General features: G+C 38.4%; 1 protein-coding gene across 10 annotated transcripts in view; it reads left to right on the top strand.

The window, feature by feature from the left end:
- Positions 1-21303, top strand: part of SERAC1 (serine active site containing 1) — a 58323-nt gene that overhangs the window by 4639 nt on the left and 32381 nt on the right. For 2 of the 10 annotated variants that reach the window (XM_004770875.3, XM_045080117.1), the window contains exons 2-8: positions 9089-9198; positions 9991-10082; positions 12555-12591; positions 15282-15418; positions 16568-16657; positions 18199-18330; positions 20530-20651. In XM_004770875.3, coding sequence (XP_004770932.1) covers positions 9992-10082; positions 12555-12591; positions 15282-15418; positions 16568-16657; positions 18199-18330; positions 20530-20651 — 609 coding nt within the window. In that variant the 5' untranslated portion in view covers positions 9089-9198; position 9991. Of the gene's footprint in view, positions 1-1992; positions 2121-9088; positions 9199-9500; positions 9644-9990; positions 10083-12554; positions 12592-15281; positions 15419-16567; positions 16658-18198; positions 18331-20529; positions 20652-21303 lie in introns of all 10 variants that reach the window. The other 8 variants (XM_004770876.3, XM_004770880.3, XM_004770877.3 and 5 more) reach the window with 7 other exon arrangements.

The raw sequence follows: 21303 nt of genomic DNA on the forward strand, positions 1-21303 counted from the left end.
TCATTTATTCTTCTCCTACCCCCTTAACCCCCCATGTTGCATCTCCACTTCCTCATATCAGGGAGGTCATATGATAGTTGTCTTTCTCTGATTGACTTATTTTGCTAAGCATGATACGCTCTAGTTCCACCCACATCGTCGCAAATGGCAAGAATTCAGGGGTTTTTTGTTGTTGTTGTTTGGTTGGTTGGTTGGTTTTAGTAAGAATGAAGAGGGAATGGGATATTTAGTTTCAGTTTGGTTTCTTCTCCAACCAGGGCAATGAAGCTACTGTTGTAAAAGCTCTGGTGACTTCCTTGTTGTTAAATTTAATGGAATTTTTGAGCATTTGTTTCACTTGCTTTTAAACTCTCCATTTTTACTTTCTGTGTCCTCAGAATTTCTCCTCTGTTCTCTACTTAAAACTAGTGTTGCATATTTAATGCAGTCACAATAATAATCCCAAAGGTTTTTTTTAAAAATAAAAATTGACAAGCTGACTTTAAAATTATATGAATGTGCCAAAGATCTAGAATAGTCGATCTTGAAAAGGAAGAACAAAACCAGAGAACTTGTACTACCGAGCTTAAAGATTTATTATAGAACTCTAGTGATCAAGACGGTATGGTATTTATATAAGGATAAACAAATGGATCAATGAAATGGAATAGAGTCCAGAGATATGCCCATGCTTATATAGCCAACTGATTTTCAAACAAAGCACCAATCAGTTTAGTGAGGAAAGTAAAATGTTGTTTTGTTTTTTTTTAAAGATTTTATTTATAAACAGACAGAGATCACAAGTAGGCAGAGAGGCAGGCAGGGGGGGTGGGGAGCAGGCTCCCCACCAAGCAGAGAGCCTGATATGGGACTCGATCCCAGGACCCTGAGATCATGGCCTGAGCCGAAGGCAGAGGCTTTAACCCACTGAGCCACCCAGGTGCCCCAAAAGTAAAGTTTACGACAAATAATGCTGAATTATTGGATATCCATACGGGGAAAAAATGAACCCATTTCACCCAATATACAAAAATTAATTTGAGATGGATCAAAGACCTAAAAGTAAAAGATAAAACAAACTTATAGGAGAATTTCTGTGACTTTGAAGTAGGCAGCAATATCTGCGACGGGACACAGAATGCAATAACAGTGAAAGGAAAAATCTGATAAAAGAGACGTTATGAAAATAAAACTTGTGTTCGTCAACAGGTGCCTTTAAGAAAGTGAATAGACAAGTCACAGAAGAGGAGATGATATTTGCAGTATATATTGTACATATATCTGATAAAGAATTTGTTTCCAGAATGAATAAAGAGCCAGTAACTCATTCGAAGCACCAATAATCCAAGTTAAAAATCAGTAAAAGAACAGACACTTCACACACCAATAAATGTAAATGGCCAACACGAATCTGAAAAAGTGCTCAGCATCATTAGTTTTCAGGGACTCGCAAATTAAAAACACAAGGGGATACCCCACTAATATGGCTAAAACCAGAAAGGCTAATAGCTCCAATATCAGTGAGGATATGGAACAGCTGGAACTCTCCTACTCCTTCATTATTGGTTGCAGTGTGAAATGTACAATCATGTTGGAAAAATATCTGGCAGCATCTTATAAAGTTAAACATATACCTGCCTTATGACCCGGCAATTCCACTCCTAGGTACTTACCCAAGATCAGTGAAAAATGAAAACATAGGTCTACAAGAAGTGTTATATCAGAATGCTTATAGTAGCTTATGGTAGGCAGAATACTGGCCCTTCATAGATATCCATGCCCAAATCCCTGGAACCTGTGAATATGTTACGTTGTATGGCAAGAAAAAAAAAAAAGACTTTGCAGATGGAAAGTTCTAGAACTTAAGCTAGGAAGATTATTTTAGGTTTTTTGACAGGGCCTAATACCACATGAGTTCTTAAAAGTGGAATAGGAGAGCAGAAATGTCAGAGATAAGGCAATGTGAAAAGGATACACTATTGCCAGTTCTGAACTGTAGAATGCTACCTACAGAGATCCGAGGGTGGCACGCGGACAACCCCTACTAAGGAAACAAGGGCTTCAGTCTGACAGCTGCGTGGAACTGAATCCTGCCAACAGCCTGAGTGAGTGTGCAAGTGCATTCTCCCCCAGAGCTTTCAGTAAGTAATACAGCACTGGAACACCTTGGTTTCAACCTCCTGAGGGTGAAAACTGAAGTCCAATCTAAAGTAGTTCCTGAGAATCTGCATTTTAATAATCTGATAATCCTAAAATGACATTTGGATAAGCTCTTTTTAATATATTTACCATTCTTCAATAAATTCACCCCAACAAATTGTTTCAATTAATAGTATGTGCTAATGACTCATAAGTCTATCTAGCTTAGACCTGTCTACTGAACTGAGATAATTTAATGGACATCTTTACATGAATATTTTATAGGAACCTTAATCTCACCATGTTGAAATTGGGAATTCATCCTTCTTCTCAAATCAATTTCCATTCCTGTATTTCCCTATTTTGGTAAATATTAACCTGTACATACCCCTGCATACCCCAGTATTCCAAATCAGAAACTGGGAACCATAACCATCTCCTCCCTGGTATTCATTATTCTCCACCTTTTTCAAGTGGTTATTAGATTCTGTTCTCTTATTAATCGTTCCTTAATCTGTTTTTTCATCATTCTCAGAGCCACTGCTTTAAGTCAAGTACATGTTTCTTTTTGATGATCATTAAATGCCTTCCCAGTAGTTTTCCCCACTGCTGCTTTGACTTTCCTCCAGCCTATTTTCAATCTTGTCAAGTTTGAAAAAAATTTTTTTTGAAAAATTTTTTTTTACCATGTTACTCCATTTCTTAAGGTGAATCTCCCAACAGCTTCCCGTAACTCAAGGTAAACTTCAGACAACTTAACTTAGCTGAAAGGACTTTGGTGATCTGATTAGCCCCTGCCTTCACTATTCCTGTTTTAGTAATCAACAAAATGAGCTGACATCAAATCAGTAAGGAGAAGATCTGAAAAACACTACCAACCAATTTGACCTAATAGACTTTTGTAGAGCCCTCTGCCCCCAAACAAACCAGGATATACATTCTTTTCAAGTGCATGTGGAACATTCACCAAGACAGACCATATTCTGTGCCATAAAGCAAACCAAGTTTTTCAAGAATTAAAATTATACAAAGCCTGTTCTCCAACCACAATGGAATTAAGCTAAAAATCAACAGACATATTTGGAAATTACCAAATTGGAAATTAACACACTTCTAAATATTCCATGGGTTGAAAAGGAAGTCACAATATAATTAGAAAATATATTTTTTGAATATTTTATTTATTTGATAGAGCACGAGTGGTATGAGGGGCAGAGGAGGGGGGATAGGAAAAGGCAGACTCTTCTCTGAGCAGGTATTCCCAGCGTGGGGCTTGATCCCAGGACCCTGAGATTGTGACCTGAGCCACCCAGGCACCCCAGAAGATATTTTTAATTGAATGAAAGGAAAATAATAGTATATCCAAACTTGAAGGATTCAGCCAAGCAGCACTTGAGAAGTTTTTAGTGTTAAATAGTGACAGAAAAGAAAGAACCTTAAATCAGTGATTTAAGCTTCAGTTTTAAGATGCTTGGGGGGCGAGCCTGGGTGGCTCAGTCATTAAGTGTCTGCCTTTGGCTCAGGTCATGATCCGAGAGGCCTGGGCTCCCTGCTCAGTGGACGCCTGCTTCTCCCTCTCTTACTCCCCCTGCTTGTGTTCCATCTCTCCATGTCAAATAAATAAATAAAATCTTAAAAAAAACAAAATGTGCTTGAGAGGGAAGAGGTATTTGAAATCAAAACAAGCAGAGAACAGAGACTAATAAAAGGAAATAAAACAAATAAAGGTAAATAAAGCACAGAGCAATGAGATTGATAATAGAAAAACAACGTAATTCAATGAAACTAAAAGCTGCTTCCTTGAAAATATTGATAAAATTCATAAACCTCTAGCCATACAGGATAAGAAAAAAAGAGAAGACACAAATTGCCAAAATCAGGAATAAAAGAGAAGGCCTCATTTTAGATTCTAAGCCCTTAAAAAGATAATACAGGAATATTTATTAAAACCTTTTAGGGAACAAAGAATACCAGTTCTACATAAAATTTTCCAGAATATAGAAGAAGATGGACTACTTACTAGCTTATTTTATAAGACGAACATTATCTTCATGGGAAAATGAAAGATCTCACCAAAAAACAAAACAACAAGAGATTAATATCTGTCATAAACATAGACACAAAAATCCCTAACAAAATACTAGCAAATAAAACATATCTAATATATCATTATTTCAATTTATTCTTAAAATATTAGTCAGTGTAACATATTAACAGACTACAGAAAATCACATGTTCATCTTAATAGATGCACAAAATGCTTTTGTCAAAATTCAGCAATTTAGGAATAGAAGAGAATGTCCGCAAACAGGTAAAGGACATCTACAAAAAAGTCTACAGCTAACATCATCCTTAATGATGAAAGACTGGGAGATTTCCTCCCAAGATCAGGAACGATGTAAGGATATCTGCTTTCACTACTCCTGTTTGGTATTCTACTGGAGGTCCTACCCCATCAAATAAAGCGAGATTAAGAAATAGAAGGCATAAAGATTGAAGGCATAAAGAGGAAGAAATTGAACTGTTTCTATTCACAGGAAATATAATTGGGTATGTAGAAATCCTAAATAGTCACCTCCCTAAAAAATATAAAAGTCCCAGAATTAATGAGTTGGGTTAGCAAGGTCACAGGATATAAGGAAATACACGGAATCAATCATTACACAGAATCAATCATTTTCATATATTAACAAAAGAACAATTGGAAATTGAAATTAAAAAAGAAAAAATCCTGAAAGTATTATTTATAGTTGTACCAAAACCTGGGAAATACTTTGATACAAAAATTTTAAAATACCTGGCAGTGTTTGTATGTTGGAAATGATCAAACAGGTGAAAAAAAAATGACAGAACAAATGGAAAGGTAATCCATGTTCATGGATTGGAAGACTCAGTATTAATCACAAACTCAGGAGAATTATTTTTGTAGAAATAAGATGATTCTAAAATTTATATGGAAAGATAAACTAGGATAGCAAAAACAATTTTCTAAAAGAACAACCAAGTTCAAGAAACATTATTTAATTTTAAGATTACTATAAATCTATAATAATCAGTAAAGTGTGGCATTGGAAAAGATTGGGTCAACATATAAATTAATGAAATAGTATGTAATGGTAGACACATATACACATGGTCAGTTTTTTGGGCAAAGATGCAAAGGGAATTTAATGAGGAAATGGTCATCAACAACAAATAATTCTGAAACAATTGCATATTTTTGTGCAAAAAGAGGAAAAAAAAACCAACCCCGATCAATACTCTTCACCCTATACAAAAATTCACTTAGAATAGATAATAAATTGAAATGTAAAAACCTAAAACTATTAATCTTATAGAGAAAGGTATAGGAAAATATCTTGGTGATCTTGCTATTTTTTTGCAATAGCAAAATCATGATCCATAAAGTAAAAATTAATTAATTTGACTTTATCCAAATTGTGAACTTTTGCTTTCTCTTTTTAATTTTTAATTTTTAAAGATTTTATTTATCCATTTGAAAGAGACAGAATACAAGCAGGGGGAGAGGTAGATGAAGAGAGAGAAGCAGACTCCCCGCGGATTTGGGAGCCCAGTTTGGGGCTCGATCCCAGGACCTGGAAATCATGACTAGAGCCAAAGACAGATGCTTAACCATCTGAGCCACTCAGGCACCCCAGAGAACTTTTGCTTTCTAAAAACACAGTTAAGACAATGAAAAGGCAAGCCATAGATTGGAAGAAAATATTTGTAAATTATAAATCTAACAAAGATTTTTTACCCAGACTATATAAAGTATTTCTAAAACTCAATAAGAAAACAAACAGCCTTATTAATAATGGACAAAAGATTTCAACAGACTCTTCACCAAAGAATAGAGATGGCAGATACAAAATATGGAAAGAGCCCAGATGTCCATTGACAAATGAACAGATAAAAAAGATGTGGTACATATATACAATGGAATATTACTCAACCATCAAAAAGAATGAAATCTTGCAATTTGCACTGTGGTGGATGGAGCTAGAGAGTATTATGCTAAGCGAAATAAGTCAGAGAAAGACAAATACCATCTGATTTCACTAATATGTAGAATTTAAGAAACAAAACAGATGGACATAGGGGAAGGGCAGGAAAAATAAAATGAGTTAAAAATGGAAAGGGAGTCAAACCATAAGAGTGCTCACTCTAGAAGCTGTCAAGATTTATTTTAAAGATACAGGAACTAAGAAAGATGTTACCTCTTTGATGTAAGTTTAGACGAACAGATCAGTTGTGCAAAAATTGTCCAGAAATGAACCCTAGGTAGGTTCGACCTCGGTGTATGGAGGACTCTTCTAATCACTGAGGAAACTATGGTTTGGAAATAAATGGTCTTGGGATGTTTGATTTTACGAATTTGATTATTTGATTTTAGACATTCTGGGTTTTAGGTGTTTGTGGTCCTTCAAAGTGGAAGTGTTCATTAGGCGGTCAAATGTGTATGTACCTGCAGCTTAGCAGACAGACCTGGGTTAGTTATAGAAATCTGGGAATCACAAGCTTATGGTAGAGCTTTGTGAGGAAAACTTGAAATTACTCATCCAGAGAGTATAGCCTGAGAGAAAAAGAGGAGAGTAGGTGGAAGCCTCTGGAACACTAATATTTAAGGACCCGGTGGAGACAGCAGAGCCACCTGCCAACCCAGTGAGGGCAGGGGCTCTGCGGTCTTATTCACATCTCAGGTTTACAACCCCGACAGATGACAGGTGCTCAGCAAGTGTTTGTTGAATGAGTATTAGCAGCCAGACCTGTGAGAGTAAAACTAGAAGACAAGGAGTCATAGTAGCGAGAGGAGGAGAGAGAAATGAAATGCTTCAGAAGAAGCAAAAGGATGACTGAAAAGTGGATTTCGGAACAAAGATGTCCCTGACTGGTGACCTTAAGGGGAGCTGTCAGTGCTAGAGGACACTGGAGAAAGCGTCTTAGGAAGGAAGGCGAGACAAGAGGCACTTGGCTCGAGGGAGGGTTTTCCCCCCAGTCATTTGTTTTTTGTTTTGTTTTTGTGTTTTGATGGGAGAACATGGAAATCCAGTATTTAGGGAGGAGGAATAGAGCTGAAAGAAAGGGAGGGAGGATTAAGAAGAGAAAAGCGGCTCATTAATGAATTAGGGTCCCTGTGGAAGTGAGAGATGAGACCTAGAATACGGTTTCCCCTCGGAAAGGGAATACGATCTTTTCCTCAGAAACTGGGAGGAACAATGGAGGAGAAGATCATTTGCCATCTGGAAAAGGCAGTGTAGACGAATATAGATGAATACACATTTGCAGGCCAGGATGGATTTACCGAGGAGTTACGAACCTTATGCTTTGGGTGATGACTTACTTGCGTGGGCCCCTCTGAGTGCTGTGAGTTACTAGGGGTTTTAATGTCCTGGGGGAGAGGGAATGCCACATTGTAATCCAGAAACATTTCTATACAAGGATTTCTGGCACATTGTCTAATGGAATCTCAGAAGAAAGGGATCAAAATTCCTAAGACTCCAGTCACTTATTATATCTTTTCTCATTCTAGATAGCTTTCATTTTAGCACCTAATTTGGTATTTGTGTGTGTGTGTGTGTGTGTGTGTGTGTGTGTTTTAAAGAGCCCCCTCACCCACCTTGAATAAATGTTAAGCCCCTTGATATCTGGATAGGTCTTTGCTTGTAGGTAAGGGGACAGAGGTTGAGGGGTTTCCTAGTTTTAACTTTCTCAGTCAAATAAAAGACAAGATCATTTGAGAGGATGGACTTAGGGAGAAGGCTTAGAAGGGTTTGTGGGTCATTTAGAGCAGTCTTTGTGGGGGTGGGGAGAGAGCTGATTGAGAACAGCAGAAATGAGTCTGAGAGCCCACTGCCAATTTGTCTTTTATTCTCCCTGAACCACTCCCTAACCCCTCTCCCCGCCTCCTCCACCCCTTCCCTGCACCCCATTTTGGCTGTCAGTGTAGGAACAAAGAAAGCACATATTTCAGGTTAGGGTTGCAGGCTACTAGAAAGAGGAAGGGTCTAGGGGTGCCTGGGTGATGTAGTCAGTTGAAGCATCCGACTCTTGGTTTCTGCTCAGGTCTGATCTCAGGGTCATGACATCAGGCTCCGTGCTCAATGTGGAGTCTGCTTAAGTTTCTCTCTCTAAAATAAATAAATCTTAAAAAGGAAAAAAAAAGGGGGGGTGTGTGGTACTGTTGAGGAAGGATGCAGAGAGTGATGTGTAGGGAGGGAAGAACAGCCTTCCCTCCCTGGGATACTGGCTGCGCACTCCCAGACAAGTGAGGGAGGGAAGGTTTGTTGGAGCTGGAGAGCAGAGAAACCATCAACACTCTGAGGGGATGGAGGGAGAATCAGCGATGCAGCAGTTTATTCTGGAGAGAGTAGCAAGGGGCAGTGATATCGTCTGAGGAAACCAAGAAGGAAATAGGATGAGGACATATTGCCAGTAGACCTAGCTTTATTCCGAGGATTTAGTAGGAAGGAAGCCTGCTGGGGTGGTGGTGGTGGTAGGGTAGTATGTAAGTTAACACTGAAGTTTTTTAGGCCAGAGAAGTAATAGCAAAGAGTATCTGTATAATGTTTTGTAGTTGATTGCTTTTGTAGTGTCAGGATTAAAAGAAGCAAAAGGTAGTTTTGCTTGGCATTTTTGTTTTCCTTAAATTGTCATGTAGTAGTGAAATTGCAAATCTGTATACAAACTCAAAGTAGTTTATGTTGCATTCTTCCCTGGTTTCATGAGCATCTACTTCATTGCAGTCTTTACAACATTTTTACAATATCCTTATATCTCATGGAGAAGTAGTAGCAACCCATTAAACAAGTGATAAAATAAGAAACAATGACCTTTAAAATAGTGACCTTTAAAGTTTACCCCTGCCAAAACGAGTTTGCTTAGTCATTAATTGATGTGCTGTAATTACAAGAAAAAATGTAAAAGCTTTTTATTTTGTGTTCTCTCTTTCTCTCTCTGTTTTTTTTAGTAGGCACCACGCCTAACGTGGAGCCTAACTCAGGGCTTGAACTCCCGACCCTGAGATCAAGACCTGAGCTGAGATCAAGAGCCGGATGCTTAACTGACTGAGCCACCCAGGTGCCCCTATTTTGTGCTGTCTCTAACAGATATTTCTTACATGTATATATGTATATATATTTCCCCCTTATCCGTATAAAGCTAGAACTTTTGTTGAACCAAAAGACCTTTTCTCACATGAATCCCTCAATGCGCTTTTCTTCTTTACCTTTATAGCAAAAACAAAAGAAAGAAGTCTTTTCCAAAGACAGTCTGATACAATTCTAGAATACTGAGTTGTTCTAGAAACCGTTGCATCATATTTCAATCATCATTACTCAGTCGATGAAGTTAGTTGAGCCACAGTTCTCCTCCTCTGATAGGATGCCAACAGTGAATAAAGATTTTAAACCGTGCTGGGTACCATCCTGAGGGAGCTGGAGGAGGGCTAAATACTTTCATGGGTTCTAAGTATGTCTTCCATTTTGAGCGCCTTTCATTTCAGTAGGGCCTTCAGTCATCCACGGTAAATATAAATATCTATTTTTGTATGCATATATATATTTTAAAAGATACTGAAAAAATTTAAAATTCTTTATTGACATTCTGATTAATAATTGGTGTTTTTCTGCTTCGTAACAATCATTGTTCACAGTTGGACTCAGTTTGAAGAATAATCAAAGTACTAACAAAACACTATTCTAGCATGTCTTTTTTAAGGATGGAATTTCTTTTTTAATGGAAAAGTTTTTTTCCTGGTCTTGAAAAATCTAACTCTGTGGGCAATCCACTGTGATTGTGACATGTTCTTATAGTTAAATGTTTTTAATTCACTCTCAAGTTAAATTTGTTTTAATTGTTCTAAATACACAGAATGTCCCTCGCTGCTTATTGTATCATCTGTTGCAGAAGAATAGGAACCTTAACTCCTCCGCCCAAAAGTACCACATACCGGAGAGATATCAGTGAGTACAGCTGAAACAGTATTTCTTAAAGAAACTTTGCTAGAATGGTGGCTGAGTTTTCCACGTGGCCCCCTCATAAATTTACTTAATCCATGATAAATCTCATATTTGTTTCGGTCTTTTCTATACCATTGGTGCACCCCAAATTTGTAGGACCAGCGCCACGAGTACTCCTTTTTCTGGGGAATCTTTTTCCTCCCCTGTTTTTTGTCCAATTCAGGCTCATCCTTTCAAACTCAAGTATCACTACACTCTCATTATTAAGTTTCTGCAAAACAAGGAGGCAGGCACAGGTATTAGGTTCTGGGATTTCAGCAGTGAGCAGAAATGTTGTGCTTGTCCAGTGGGAGGTTGGGATCTAGAGCTGGTCTGCTATCTTTATTTGTAAATCTTCATTTACCTTATTTATTATTGATCTTTATTTGTAAAAGAGAAGATAGGCCTAGATCACCTTTCATTCATTTGGCAAGTTAATTATTTACTATCTGCTGTGTGCCAGGTACCATTCTAGGCCCTGAGGATACAATATGGATTAAGACAAAGTCCCTGTTTTCATGGAGTTTCTGTTGTTCAAGATAAATCTTTTTTTTTTTTTTAGGATAGATCCTTTTCATGTAGAAAATTCTATGATTTTGTATTTTAAATATAAAAAGGGGTTGGGACATAGAAGGGAGCTTTTCTTTTATCATTCTTAAAGAATGAAGAGCAGTGAACTTAGGATGAGAGAGTAGTGAATTTAGTTAGGAGAAAGGCTATGAGACTGTATTCTGTTCCCAGCATCCAGTGAAAAAGAAACATAGCAAGCAGTAGAGAGGGAAACAAGCTACTCCTGCGGCCCCACAGGGTTGGTGGGGTTTGGGGGTGGGAAGGACACCATCTTAGAATGAAAAATAAGCTAGAGAGTCCCACAGTCAGTAAGCTCTGGCACAACTTCTGATCTCATCCCTTTACACCTCCTCGAACTGTACCCTTCCCAATTCTGGAACCACTACTAAGGTCTCAGAGTTTGGGAGGAATGTCCATCTCCCTTGCCTGATGTCTAGAGAAGTTGATTGAGTTGAGTTTCTTATCCCTCTGTAGGGAGGATAAATGTGTTCTCAGTAGCCGTAAGTTGAAACTCTGATGATGGGCTACCTCTACACATCCAGTAAGTTAAAAGTCACGTAGGTTTTGCAGGCAGGTAGCAGGACCTGATGCTTACGGGTAATGTATCTGTAAAGGTTGTATTCAGGTCATGTAATAGAAACTTGCCTGCAGTGGCTTAAATTAGTAAAGTTCTCATTTTTTTTATTTAACAGGGAGTTAAGATAGAGACAATTTAGAGCAGGAACCACAGTTTAGCAATCCTCCTGTCTTCCTGCTCCATGATGTTTATTGTCCTCATGGTCCCAAGATGGTTGCTGAATCTCTAGACATCAAGAAGGCAGAAAGGCCAAAAGTCATCTTATGAAGCTTTGTCTTTTTATTTGGGGAGGGATCTCTACTTACAGACCTCTGTCTATATCTGATGGGCTACACCAGTGTTGCATGGCCCGCCATAGCTGCAAGAGTTGGGGATTCGAATGTTTTTAGATAGTAATTAAGTTGTGTTAGTAAGGATTAAGGGGCTTATGTGTATTGAAAAAGCAGCTAGCTGTGTCTTCCACTAGGATGTATATATATTTTTAAAGATTTTACTTATTTAACAGAGACACAGTGAGAAGGGGAACACAAGCAGGGGGAGTGGGAGAGGAGAAGTAGGCTTCCCACTGAGCAGGGAGCCCAGTGTGGGGCTCAATCCCAGGACCCTGGGATTGTGACCTGAGTTGAAGACAGATGCTTAATGACTGAGCCACCTGGGCGCCCCAGAATATATTTTTTTATATTAAAACTAAAGTTTTCCAAGTTCCAAACAAAAAGTTATTTTAAGTAAACTTATAGAATGTAACCAGTATTTTTAATGGGGCTGTATACATAAGGCACTGAAACACCAACTGCAAAGTAGTTACTTTGGGAAAAGTCATTTTGTGTCCCTGCTTCGCAAACATGATCCCCCAGTATGATCCCAGTGGCGATAGAATTGTCCCCATTCCCTTATTTAATTGGTTGTGACATAGGAGCCAGAAGGCATGTTAGCTTCATGGCAGTCACATTCAGTGGAAGCGCTGTAGGCCTGGTAACAGCCCGGGTGCGGTAGCACTGGAGTCTCCACTGGTTTGCTGGGGATGACAGAGTGAGACACACAAGAGAAGGAGAACAGTAGGAAGTGAGAATGAGTATGAAATACAGAGTATATTTTTGTACCCAGTGCTTGTTGGTTCCTTTGTCTATCTGGGGACAGGAAGCCTTGTGTTGATAGTAATCATATTCCGGGAAAAATATCAGTAACTTCTTACCCAATTATATAATACAGGTGGAGACACTGTTGCCTATTTCCTGTCACATTTTAAAAATGAAATCCATCACATTGACTTTTTTTCTTTCTTTTTGAAGGAAATGTAATAAAGTTTACTGGATCACTTATTTTAGGGTAAGTGTCAACTATGAAATGTTCATTGGCTTCTTTATGCTATTGGAAGTGATTTACAGTAGCATGGGGTGGCAAATAGGTATAGATTTTGGAATTAGGCGGATTAATCACTGGTTCTACCACTTCAGTGTCATCTCGATCCAGTTACTGAACTGGCTGAGAGGTGTCCTATCTTTGGTGCAAGGGTACAGTGAGGATTCGGCCCACCAGGCACTGTTGCTCTGAGAAGAGCACCGGACTCCATACGGGGCAGGGGCTCACTAATTCGCTTTCCCATATCTAAAATCACATCTTGTGTTAGGTTCTAATGTGGGTCAGAGAGGTGAAAATTGACTGTAGCAAAAATTATTTTGGAAAACCCCTTAAATCACCATAGAGCTCTCATGAAAGAAGATTGAGGCTGGCCGAGAAAACCAGCAGTTTGATACCTTTCATCTGATGCTCTTCAGAGGCGCACGCCTCATGAATGGAGTGACCTTCTTTCCCTTTTTTGGAAGGGGGTGTACATGTTAATGTGTGTCTAATACGAGTCCACTGTATTTGTTAATACTCTTTTTCACTATTATACATATAACATCATATGTATATACACACATACATATACAACTTTGAGATGCTCAAATGTTATAGGAGATGCACTTGGCATTTTATTCAAATATATACATTTCTCCATGATACTAATACAAGACAAAACACAGTTAGATGACTTTTCCCCTTAAATCATTCCAGGCAAAAGATATAGTCATGTACTTTGTCTGTTTCACAATTATATTCATGAATCTAATGAAAATTAATCACATAATTTCCAGTAAAGAATTTTGTCTTTCATGAAAAGCACAATAAAAATATTGAATGCATTTGCTCTTTTTAGGTGCTCTGATCTCTCAGAGATTTTTTTAAAAAATTTATTTATTTTAGAGAGAGACAGAGCACAAGCAGAGGGAGAGGCAGAGGGAGAGGGAAAAGCAGACTCCCCACTGATCTGGGAACCTGACATGGGACTCGATCCCAGGACCTGGAGAGCATGACCCATGCAAAGACAGATGCTTAGCCGTCTGAGCCACGCCAGCAGCCTGAGGAGAGGATTCTTTAGAGCTTTCTGTTTCTGTGGTTCTGGCCAGTGTCTGTCCCTTCTGTCTCACCTGCTTTAACTTTGGGGTGTAAATCCAAGGTCAGGAGAATATATGGTATATTCTTAGTGTAACTGATGTTACACTAAGACACTGAATCAGACAGTGCAGCCTTTGTGGATTTAGGGAGTGTGTATGTCAGTCTGATCAGGAAAAAAAAAAACACCTTCATTTTGGGTACATAACAAAGAACATTGTATTTCACAACTAAAAATTAACTTTAGGCATAGCTCTTAGGAGAAATATGTTGGTGATGGGAGTACAGATTGGCTTTGAACTTTTTAGAGAAGGAGTTTGGCAGTACCTAATCAAGTTGAAGAGTATGTATACTGTCAGAAGGTCTGTGACTCTCCTTCTTAGATGAGTATCCCAGAGCAACATATACACATGTGTACAGTGTAGATGCGTAAGGTGTGTAATGGGATTATTTGTAACAGACTCAAACCAGAAAGTCCCCAAATGCCCTTCTGTGGTAGCATGGGTAAGCTGTGGTATAGCCATCCCATCACTGAGTCACATACCATATGAAAATATAAATGTATGAACTCCTGACACAGCAGCCCCATGAACGAATGTCAAAGAGCAGAAGAATGTGTAGTGTCCCTCCATCCCGATGAAGCCCACAGACAGACCAAATAAGCTCTGTTGTTTAAGGGTGCATGTATAGATGGCAAAGTATAAAGTGAGACGAGGACATTATTGTAATAAAAGTCGAAGTAGTAACTAGCTATAGAGATGAGAAAGTGGGTCAGAATGAGGGACGGGCACACTGTGGGCTTCTGGGGTACTGTTTATACCTTTTGCCTGGATATTGTAATTATTATTATTTTTTATTTTAAAAGATTTTATCTGTCTATTTGATAGAGATCACAAGTAGGCAGAGAGGCAGGCAGAGAGAGAGGGGGAAGCAGGCTCCCCGCTGAGCAGAGAGCCTGATGCGGGGCTCGATCCCAAGACCCTGGGATCATGACCTGAGCCGAAGGCAGAGGCTTTAACCCACTGAGCCACCCAGACGCCCCTGTCATTATTATTATTAAGTGGACACATTTGTGCTTGCATTTATATGAATGTATATAGAATCTGTTATATGCATACATACTCTTATATTATGTATGTGTATATATTGTTTCCCAACAAAGAGAATGAAAAATTCCACAACAGAAAGCTTATTAAAAAAGACTGGCTCAATCAATAGGGTATATGTTGAGGAAATTTCTCTTCGTCATGGGATGCAAATCGCTAGTGTATATAAAACTTCTCGTTCCGAAAGCATGATTTCACTCAGTGTTTACTAAGCACTTATTTTTCCCATCCTTTTTTTGGGAAATTCTGCCCTTCAGCCTTTTTTCACCACTCGCAGGAAATACTATTCTCAACCCATAGGTTCAAGAGCTCGGCTGTTGTACAGGTCGAGCCATTCAGTTTCTGTGGTGCTCAGTAATCTGAGGAGCTCTGTAACCAATATCATGCTGTTACTCTGTCATGTAAAGAAAAAAAAAAGTGGCTCTTGTGTTACCTTTAGATCACATATTTATGATGAATTTTTTGTTCCTTTTATAGCGGTTCTTTATTTCTTACCTATGAAGTTTGGGCCCTGAAGAAATCTTTGACGTTAGATACTCAAGTAGTAGAAAGAGAAAAAATGAAGTCCTATATATATGTGGACTCCGTTTCTTTAGATGACAGAGAAAATTATGGTAAGTTTATGGTAAAGTAATCCCATTTCTGTGAAAAGCGGGAGCTACTTATTAACTTTTAAAATGACTATTAAAAACACAATATTAGCAAGGTAGGTTTAGCTCATTCTAGCAGTCAACAAATCTTATGAGAACCAAATTCCTAAAGAAGTAGTTGAAGACCAAATTTTGGACTTCCATATTTAACGCAGGTTTGCAACTCTCCCTCGCCGACTGTTTTGATCTAAACTTGGAATTCCATTCCTAGTGGAGGTCAGGTCAGAGGCTGGCCTTCAGTTCGCCAAGTAGAGAAACATGATTTTGTCACTTAGCTCTGTTATATTCTTGGCCTCAAGGGATTTATTCATGCCTACTAAAATCATGACATGGATTCATAAATCTGAATGTCATCTTATTAAAGAGAGAAAAAAGAGTTTGTCACGGAGGCTGGAAAACTTGTCTTTACTAGTCCGAACGTTCCTCTTCTCTGTATTTAGGTCACAGGGAAACCTAATTAGTAACCATACGGTTGCCTCTTGAACATGAACTTTTAGAGCAGAGGCCTATCTTTTCATCAAAGTATGTGTAGCTTGGTGAGTCACTACCCTTGACGTACAGCTGCCTGTTCCTATAGAGTTGACCAGATTAACCTTGCCTGTTACATTATATTCTCTGAGTGCGGCAGATTTCACTCTTTCCTTCCTACAGCTGTATAAATCACCATCTGTCCTATTAGTATTTATTGTCTTATCTAGTGTGTTACAATTTCAATTACACAGATAATTTTTACAGTTTACATTTTATTCATATAGCAAAGCTTCATCTCCATAGTAGGACATCTCCATAGTTAGGCATTTCCAAATTTCAGTTTGGGAAGGGCTGTTGTTCCTGAATATAGCTGATCTTATGTCGCATCTGAGAATTTGTTAGCTTTAGTTCGTGTTTTTGTTTTTGTTTAGTTTTTAACCTTTTTCCAGACTTGGAGAGCAGTCTTCTTTTGGGATCTAGAGCTCTGTGTTCACATAATGGTTTTTGTTGTTTTGATAGTGACCCTAAAAAAAATTTTATATTTTTAAAAAAAATTTAGAGCTTATACATTTTTCTTTAAAGTAGGGAAGTGTAGCATTAAGAGTATATACTTGGTTTTATCTTAATTTGTAATCGTCTTAGGAATCACCTACCAGGCAAGAAAAGAGCTTCACAAAGCAGTAAGAAAAGTATTGGCAACATCAGCCAAGATACTGCGCGGCCCATTTGCTGGTAAGTATCAAATATTTAACTTGCAGTGTTTATCAGTGATCTGAAAGTCATCTAATGATCAACTTGAGGTCTTTTTTTCTTATCCCGTTTCTTATACTGACATTTTTTATAGCTATGGAAAATTGAGTGACATTATTTTCTTGGGCTATATTTAATTTTAAGGGTGATTTTAATTTTGTTGCCTTGGACAGTCTTCTTCTTTCCACTTTGTGGATGTATTATTGTTAGATAATTGTAAATAAATATTGACACTAAATACAACTTTTTCTCTTAAGTGCTTTAAAATTTTAAATTTGTTAGAAAATCACTCCATACTTTCTCATAATGAGAATATTGCATCAATAATATAGATTTTACAAAAAATCTACAATTGGAGCTAGATATGGAAGAGCTTACTTGATCTCTTTAAAAAGTTGCCATCATGAAAAAGAAAGGTGAGAAATTTTTCAAGAATTAAAAGATACTAAAGAGACTTAATCAAATCCTGGTTTTAAAGAACAGCACTGAGGTATATTTTGAACACTTGGAGGAATTTGAATACGGAGTTAGACTGGATTTTAGATGGTTTTGGAAGGTTTTCATTAATGTATGTGGGTGTTGTCATGGCATCGTGAGTATATTGGAGAAGGCAGGCTTATTCTTAGGAGTGGCGGGTTGACTAAGAAAGGATCAAATGTTCCATCTGCAACTTCCTTTCACATGTTTTAGAGAAAAAATACACATCCATATAGATTAAGCAAATATGGAAACATGAAATTTATTAAATATTGTTGTAAACATATGGATGTTAATGTATTATTCTTTTAATTCTTCCATATGTTCAATATTTTTCACAGTGAAAAGTTTTTTTTTTAAGATTATTTATTTATTTATTTGTCAGAGAGAGAGAGAGAGAGAGAGAGAGTACAGGCAGGCAGAGAGGCAGGCAGAGAGGCAGGCAGAGGCAGGGGGAGCCTGATGTGGAACTCGATCCCAGGACACTGGGATCATGACCTGGGCCGAAGGCAGCCACTTAACCAACTGAGCCACGCAGGCGTCCCACAGTGAAAAGTTTTTTAAGGAAAAAGAGCAGCAACAAAAAAGAGATGAGGGGGGCGCCTGGGTGGCTCAGTGGGTTAAGCCGCTGCCTTCGGCTCAGGTCATGATCTCAGAGTCCTGGGATCGAGTCCCGCATCGGGCTCTCTGCTCAGCAGAGAGCCTGCTTCCCTCTCTCTCTCTCTGCCTGCCTCTCTATCTACTTGTGATTTCTCTCTGTCAAATAAATAAATAAAAAAAAAAAAAAACCTTTAAAAAAAAAAAAAGAGATGAGGTTGTGAAGGCAACGTAGTATATAAAACTAAAGCACATGATAATCTACAAAATAAATATTAACAAAATAATACGACAGAACTAGAACAAACCTATCACTCTTAGTGCCTGGAAATGGAATTCAGTCTTATTGTAGATGTCAAGTGCTTACAGCTTATCATCCCAAGTAAGTGGGAGGACATGTTTTAACTGTTCACACTGTTTATGTTGTCTTCTTTTTTCTTTTCGCAAAGACCCCTTTAGTACAGTTGATGTCGAGGATCACGAGTGTGCAGTGTGGCTGCTCCTGAGGAAGAGCCAGTCGGGGGACAGAGCCGCGCGGCTGCAGGCCGTGCAGGAAATGTCGGAGACCCATCACTGGCACGGTAACACGGCCCTCCGAGCCCCTGCCGCGCCGCCTGCTTGCTGCTCTACGCTGATACCGGGGGATGGAAAGGAGATATCAGGGAAGGAAAATGATTCAGGAAATCTGAATATGAAAATTCTAAAGAAGAAACTCCATGGATAGAGAAAGTAGAAAACTGCTGGCCTGGTAGCCAGATGTGTTTGATAGGAACAGGCTCAAAATTGAGGAAGATGTATTTGTGTAACTTTCTACCAGAACGAAGTTTTATCTGATTAGAGAAACTCTTGGTGCTGATAGTGATAGCCTTATTCTATATTTGCATTTTCTTTTGGTTCAGGTTTAACAAAATCTATTTTAATTGCTTGCCACACCATAGAGTTATACTTGTTTTCACTTCAGCAAGTTACTTTGCTTTAAGACTGAGTCAAATGTACCTGATTCGTGTGTGTGTATTATTTTTAAAGGAAGATTTAAAATATTTAATTATATTTAAAAATTGCGAGTAAAAGTACATGAGCAAGAGTTCAGATCTGCTCTGATTATAGTACAGGGACTAAAGTATACTCTATCAATAGAGTCATCTTATAAAATGGGTCATATTTTATAAGAGTCATCTTATAAAATATTTTCAGAGTAAAGTATCAGCACAAGATCTTTGCCTCCATACAAGTTGAATTGATTGGTGGCTATAATTACAGTAACTTATATTTTTTTAATTTTTATTTTTTAAAGACATATTGTTTAAAAGTTTATTTTTTTGACACAGAGAGAGAGGACACAAGCAGTGGGATCAGCAGAGGGAGAGGGAGAAGCAGGCTCACCTTGAGCAGGGAAACCGATATGAGACTCTATCCCAGGACCCTGGGATCATAACCTGAGCCGAAGGCAGATGTCCAACCAACTGAGCCACCCAGGTGCCTCTAATTACAATAACTTATAATATATTATATATTTATATATATATAATATTAAATAACTTATAAGCTTCTTCACTGTGAGTGAAGACTTAGAATAAAAATCTTTTTAAAAATGTAGGGGTGCTTGCGTGGCTCAGTCAGTTAAGCATCTGCCTTTAACTCAAGTCATGTTCTCAGGGTCCTAGAATCGAGCCCTGCATAGGGTTCCCTGCTCAGCGGGGAGTCTGCTTCTTTCTCTCCCTTTCCCCCTCTTCCCCCAGCCCCTGCTTGTGCACACACTGTCTCTCAAAATAAATAAATAAAATCTTTTAAAAAGTCTACCTTCCAGGACTCCATTTCAGACTTACTATATCAGAAGAATCAGAGTTGGAGCCCAGGCACATAGATTTTGGGGAAGTTCCCCACTTGATCTTAAAGAACTTACCCAGGTTATGAACTGGGTTCGTATTAAAATAATGTCTGCTTCAGTGGTTGTAATTTTGTTTTCAATCATAGCTTAGTCCATTTGGGCTGCTGTAACAATACTGTCGACTGGGTGGCTTATAAACAATAGAAATTTATTTATTACAGTTCTGTAGGCTGGTAAGTCCCAAGGTCATTGTGCCAGCAGACTTGAAATCTGGTGAAGACCTGCTTCCTCATTCACAGATGACCAGCTTTTCACTGTGTGTCCTCATGTGGCAGAGGGGACAAGGGATCTCTCTGGGTTTCTTTTATAAGGACAGTAATCCCAGTCATGGGGGCTTCCAAGGGTTCCCACCTCCAAATACCATGACATCGGGAAATTTCAACTTATGAATGGGGGTGGGGACACATTCAGAGCAATACATAAAGGCTGGACTGGTTAAATCATGAAGGTTCAAATGAAGCATGACCATCTAGAACCTCAGATTACTCATGGACATGACGGGATGCAAAGCACCACACCGTACCAGTGACATAGATCTCAGTGCAACCTCAGGTTTTTTAAGTAGTGATCAAAACAGTTAAAACACTAGAATTACTACAAAGAAAAGGAGAAGCAGTTCAGCCGGTTCTGACCTATCAGTTTTCGCATTTGAAGTTCAGTTCTTCGAAAAGATTAGACCGCAATATCCCTATATATGTGTTGAGGAGAATTGTGACATCAGGCGTGGAAATGTTGGCTATCTGGGTTACCGGTGGGTGAATGCAGTTGTAATTATGGAAAGAGACTTGGGAAATTTTGAATCGCAAACTTGTAGTCTAAAAATTAAATGTGCATTTAATTCTTAAAACAATTATAAGCTAATTTGGGTGCTAACAACATACTTTTACAATAGATTACCAGTACAGGATAATTGCTCAAGCCTGTGATCTGAGAACTCTCATTGGTTTGGCCCGAAGCAAAGAGAGTGATCCTCGCTTTTTTCTCCCACCACCTCCCTTGCCATCTTTAAAAGAAGTAAGTAAATAAAATAGTCCAGTGAGTGAAAAATAGATTAATATGTCATCTTCACTTTGGGTGCAAAGTAACCAATCAAAAAGTAGTCTGTCGGCTACTTTTCACAAGCAGGTAAACTAGATGTTAACCGGAAATTGTAGTTCCTATACAAAGATTTCTTGATTTACCAGGAGATGTTGTTTCTCTTGTGTTATTTTCCCCATTTGGGCGTTGTGAGTCTCTGTACACCAGTGGGGAACTTCATAGCCAATCAGCATCAGTGAATTAGTTCTAATATTGAACTAAACAATGGACTAGTTCTAATATTGCTCTAGATCAGTTTTTCTCAACAGTACTGACATTTTGGGCCTAATAATTCTTTGTTGTGGAAGGTTGTTCTGTACATTGTAGGATGTCTAGCAGCATCCCTGGTCTACTCACTGGATGCCAGTAGCAATCCCCTCAGTTGTAACAACCTAAACTATCTCCAGACACTGCTGACTGTTTCCTGGGGGTGCAGAAAGCCTCCAGAGAACCACCACCTGTAGGTATTAATATATCACTCTGCATAGGTTTTTAACTAACCACCACATATAGATGTTAATGCGTTAGCCCACATACATACTAATTATTAACCGCTAATAGGTATTAGAGCATGCTTCTTCAGCACCTT

Source organism: Mustela putorius, unplaced genomic scaffold (assembly GCF_011764305.1).
Source record: "Mustela putorius furo isolate JIRA1106 unplaced genomic scaffold, ASM1176430v1.1 tig00000450_pilon_pilon_pilon, whole genome shotgun sequence".
Taxonomy (NCBI): domain Eukaryota; kingdom Metazoa; phylum Chordata; class Mammalia; order Carnivora; family Mustelidae; genus Mustela; species Mustela putorius.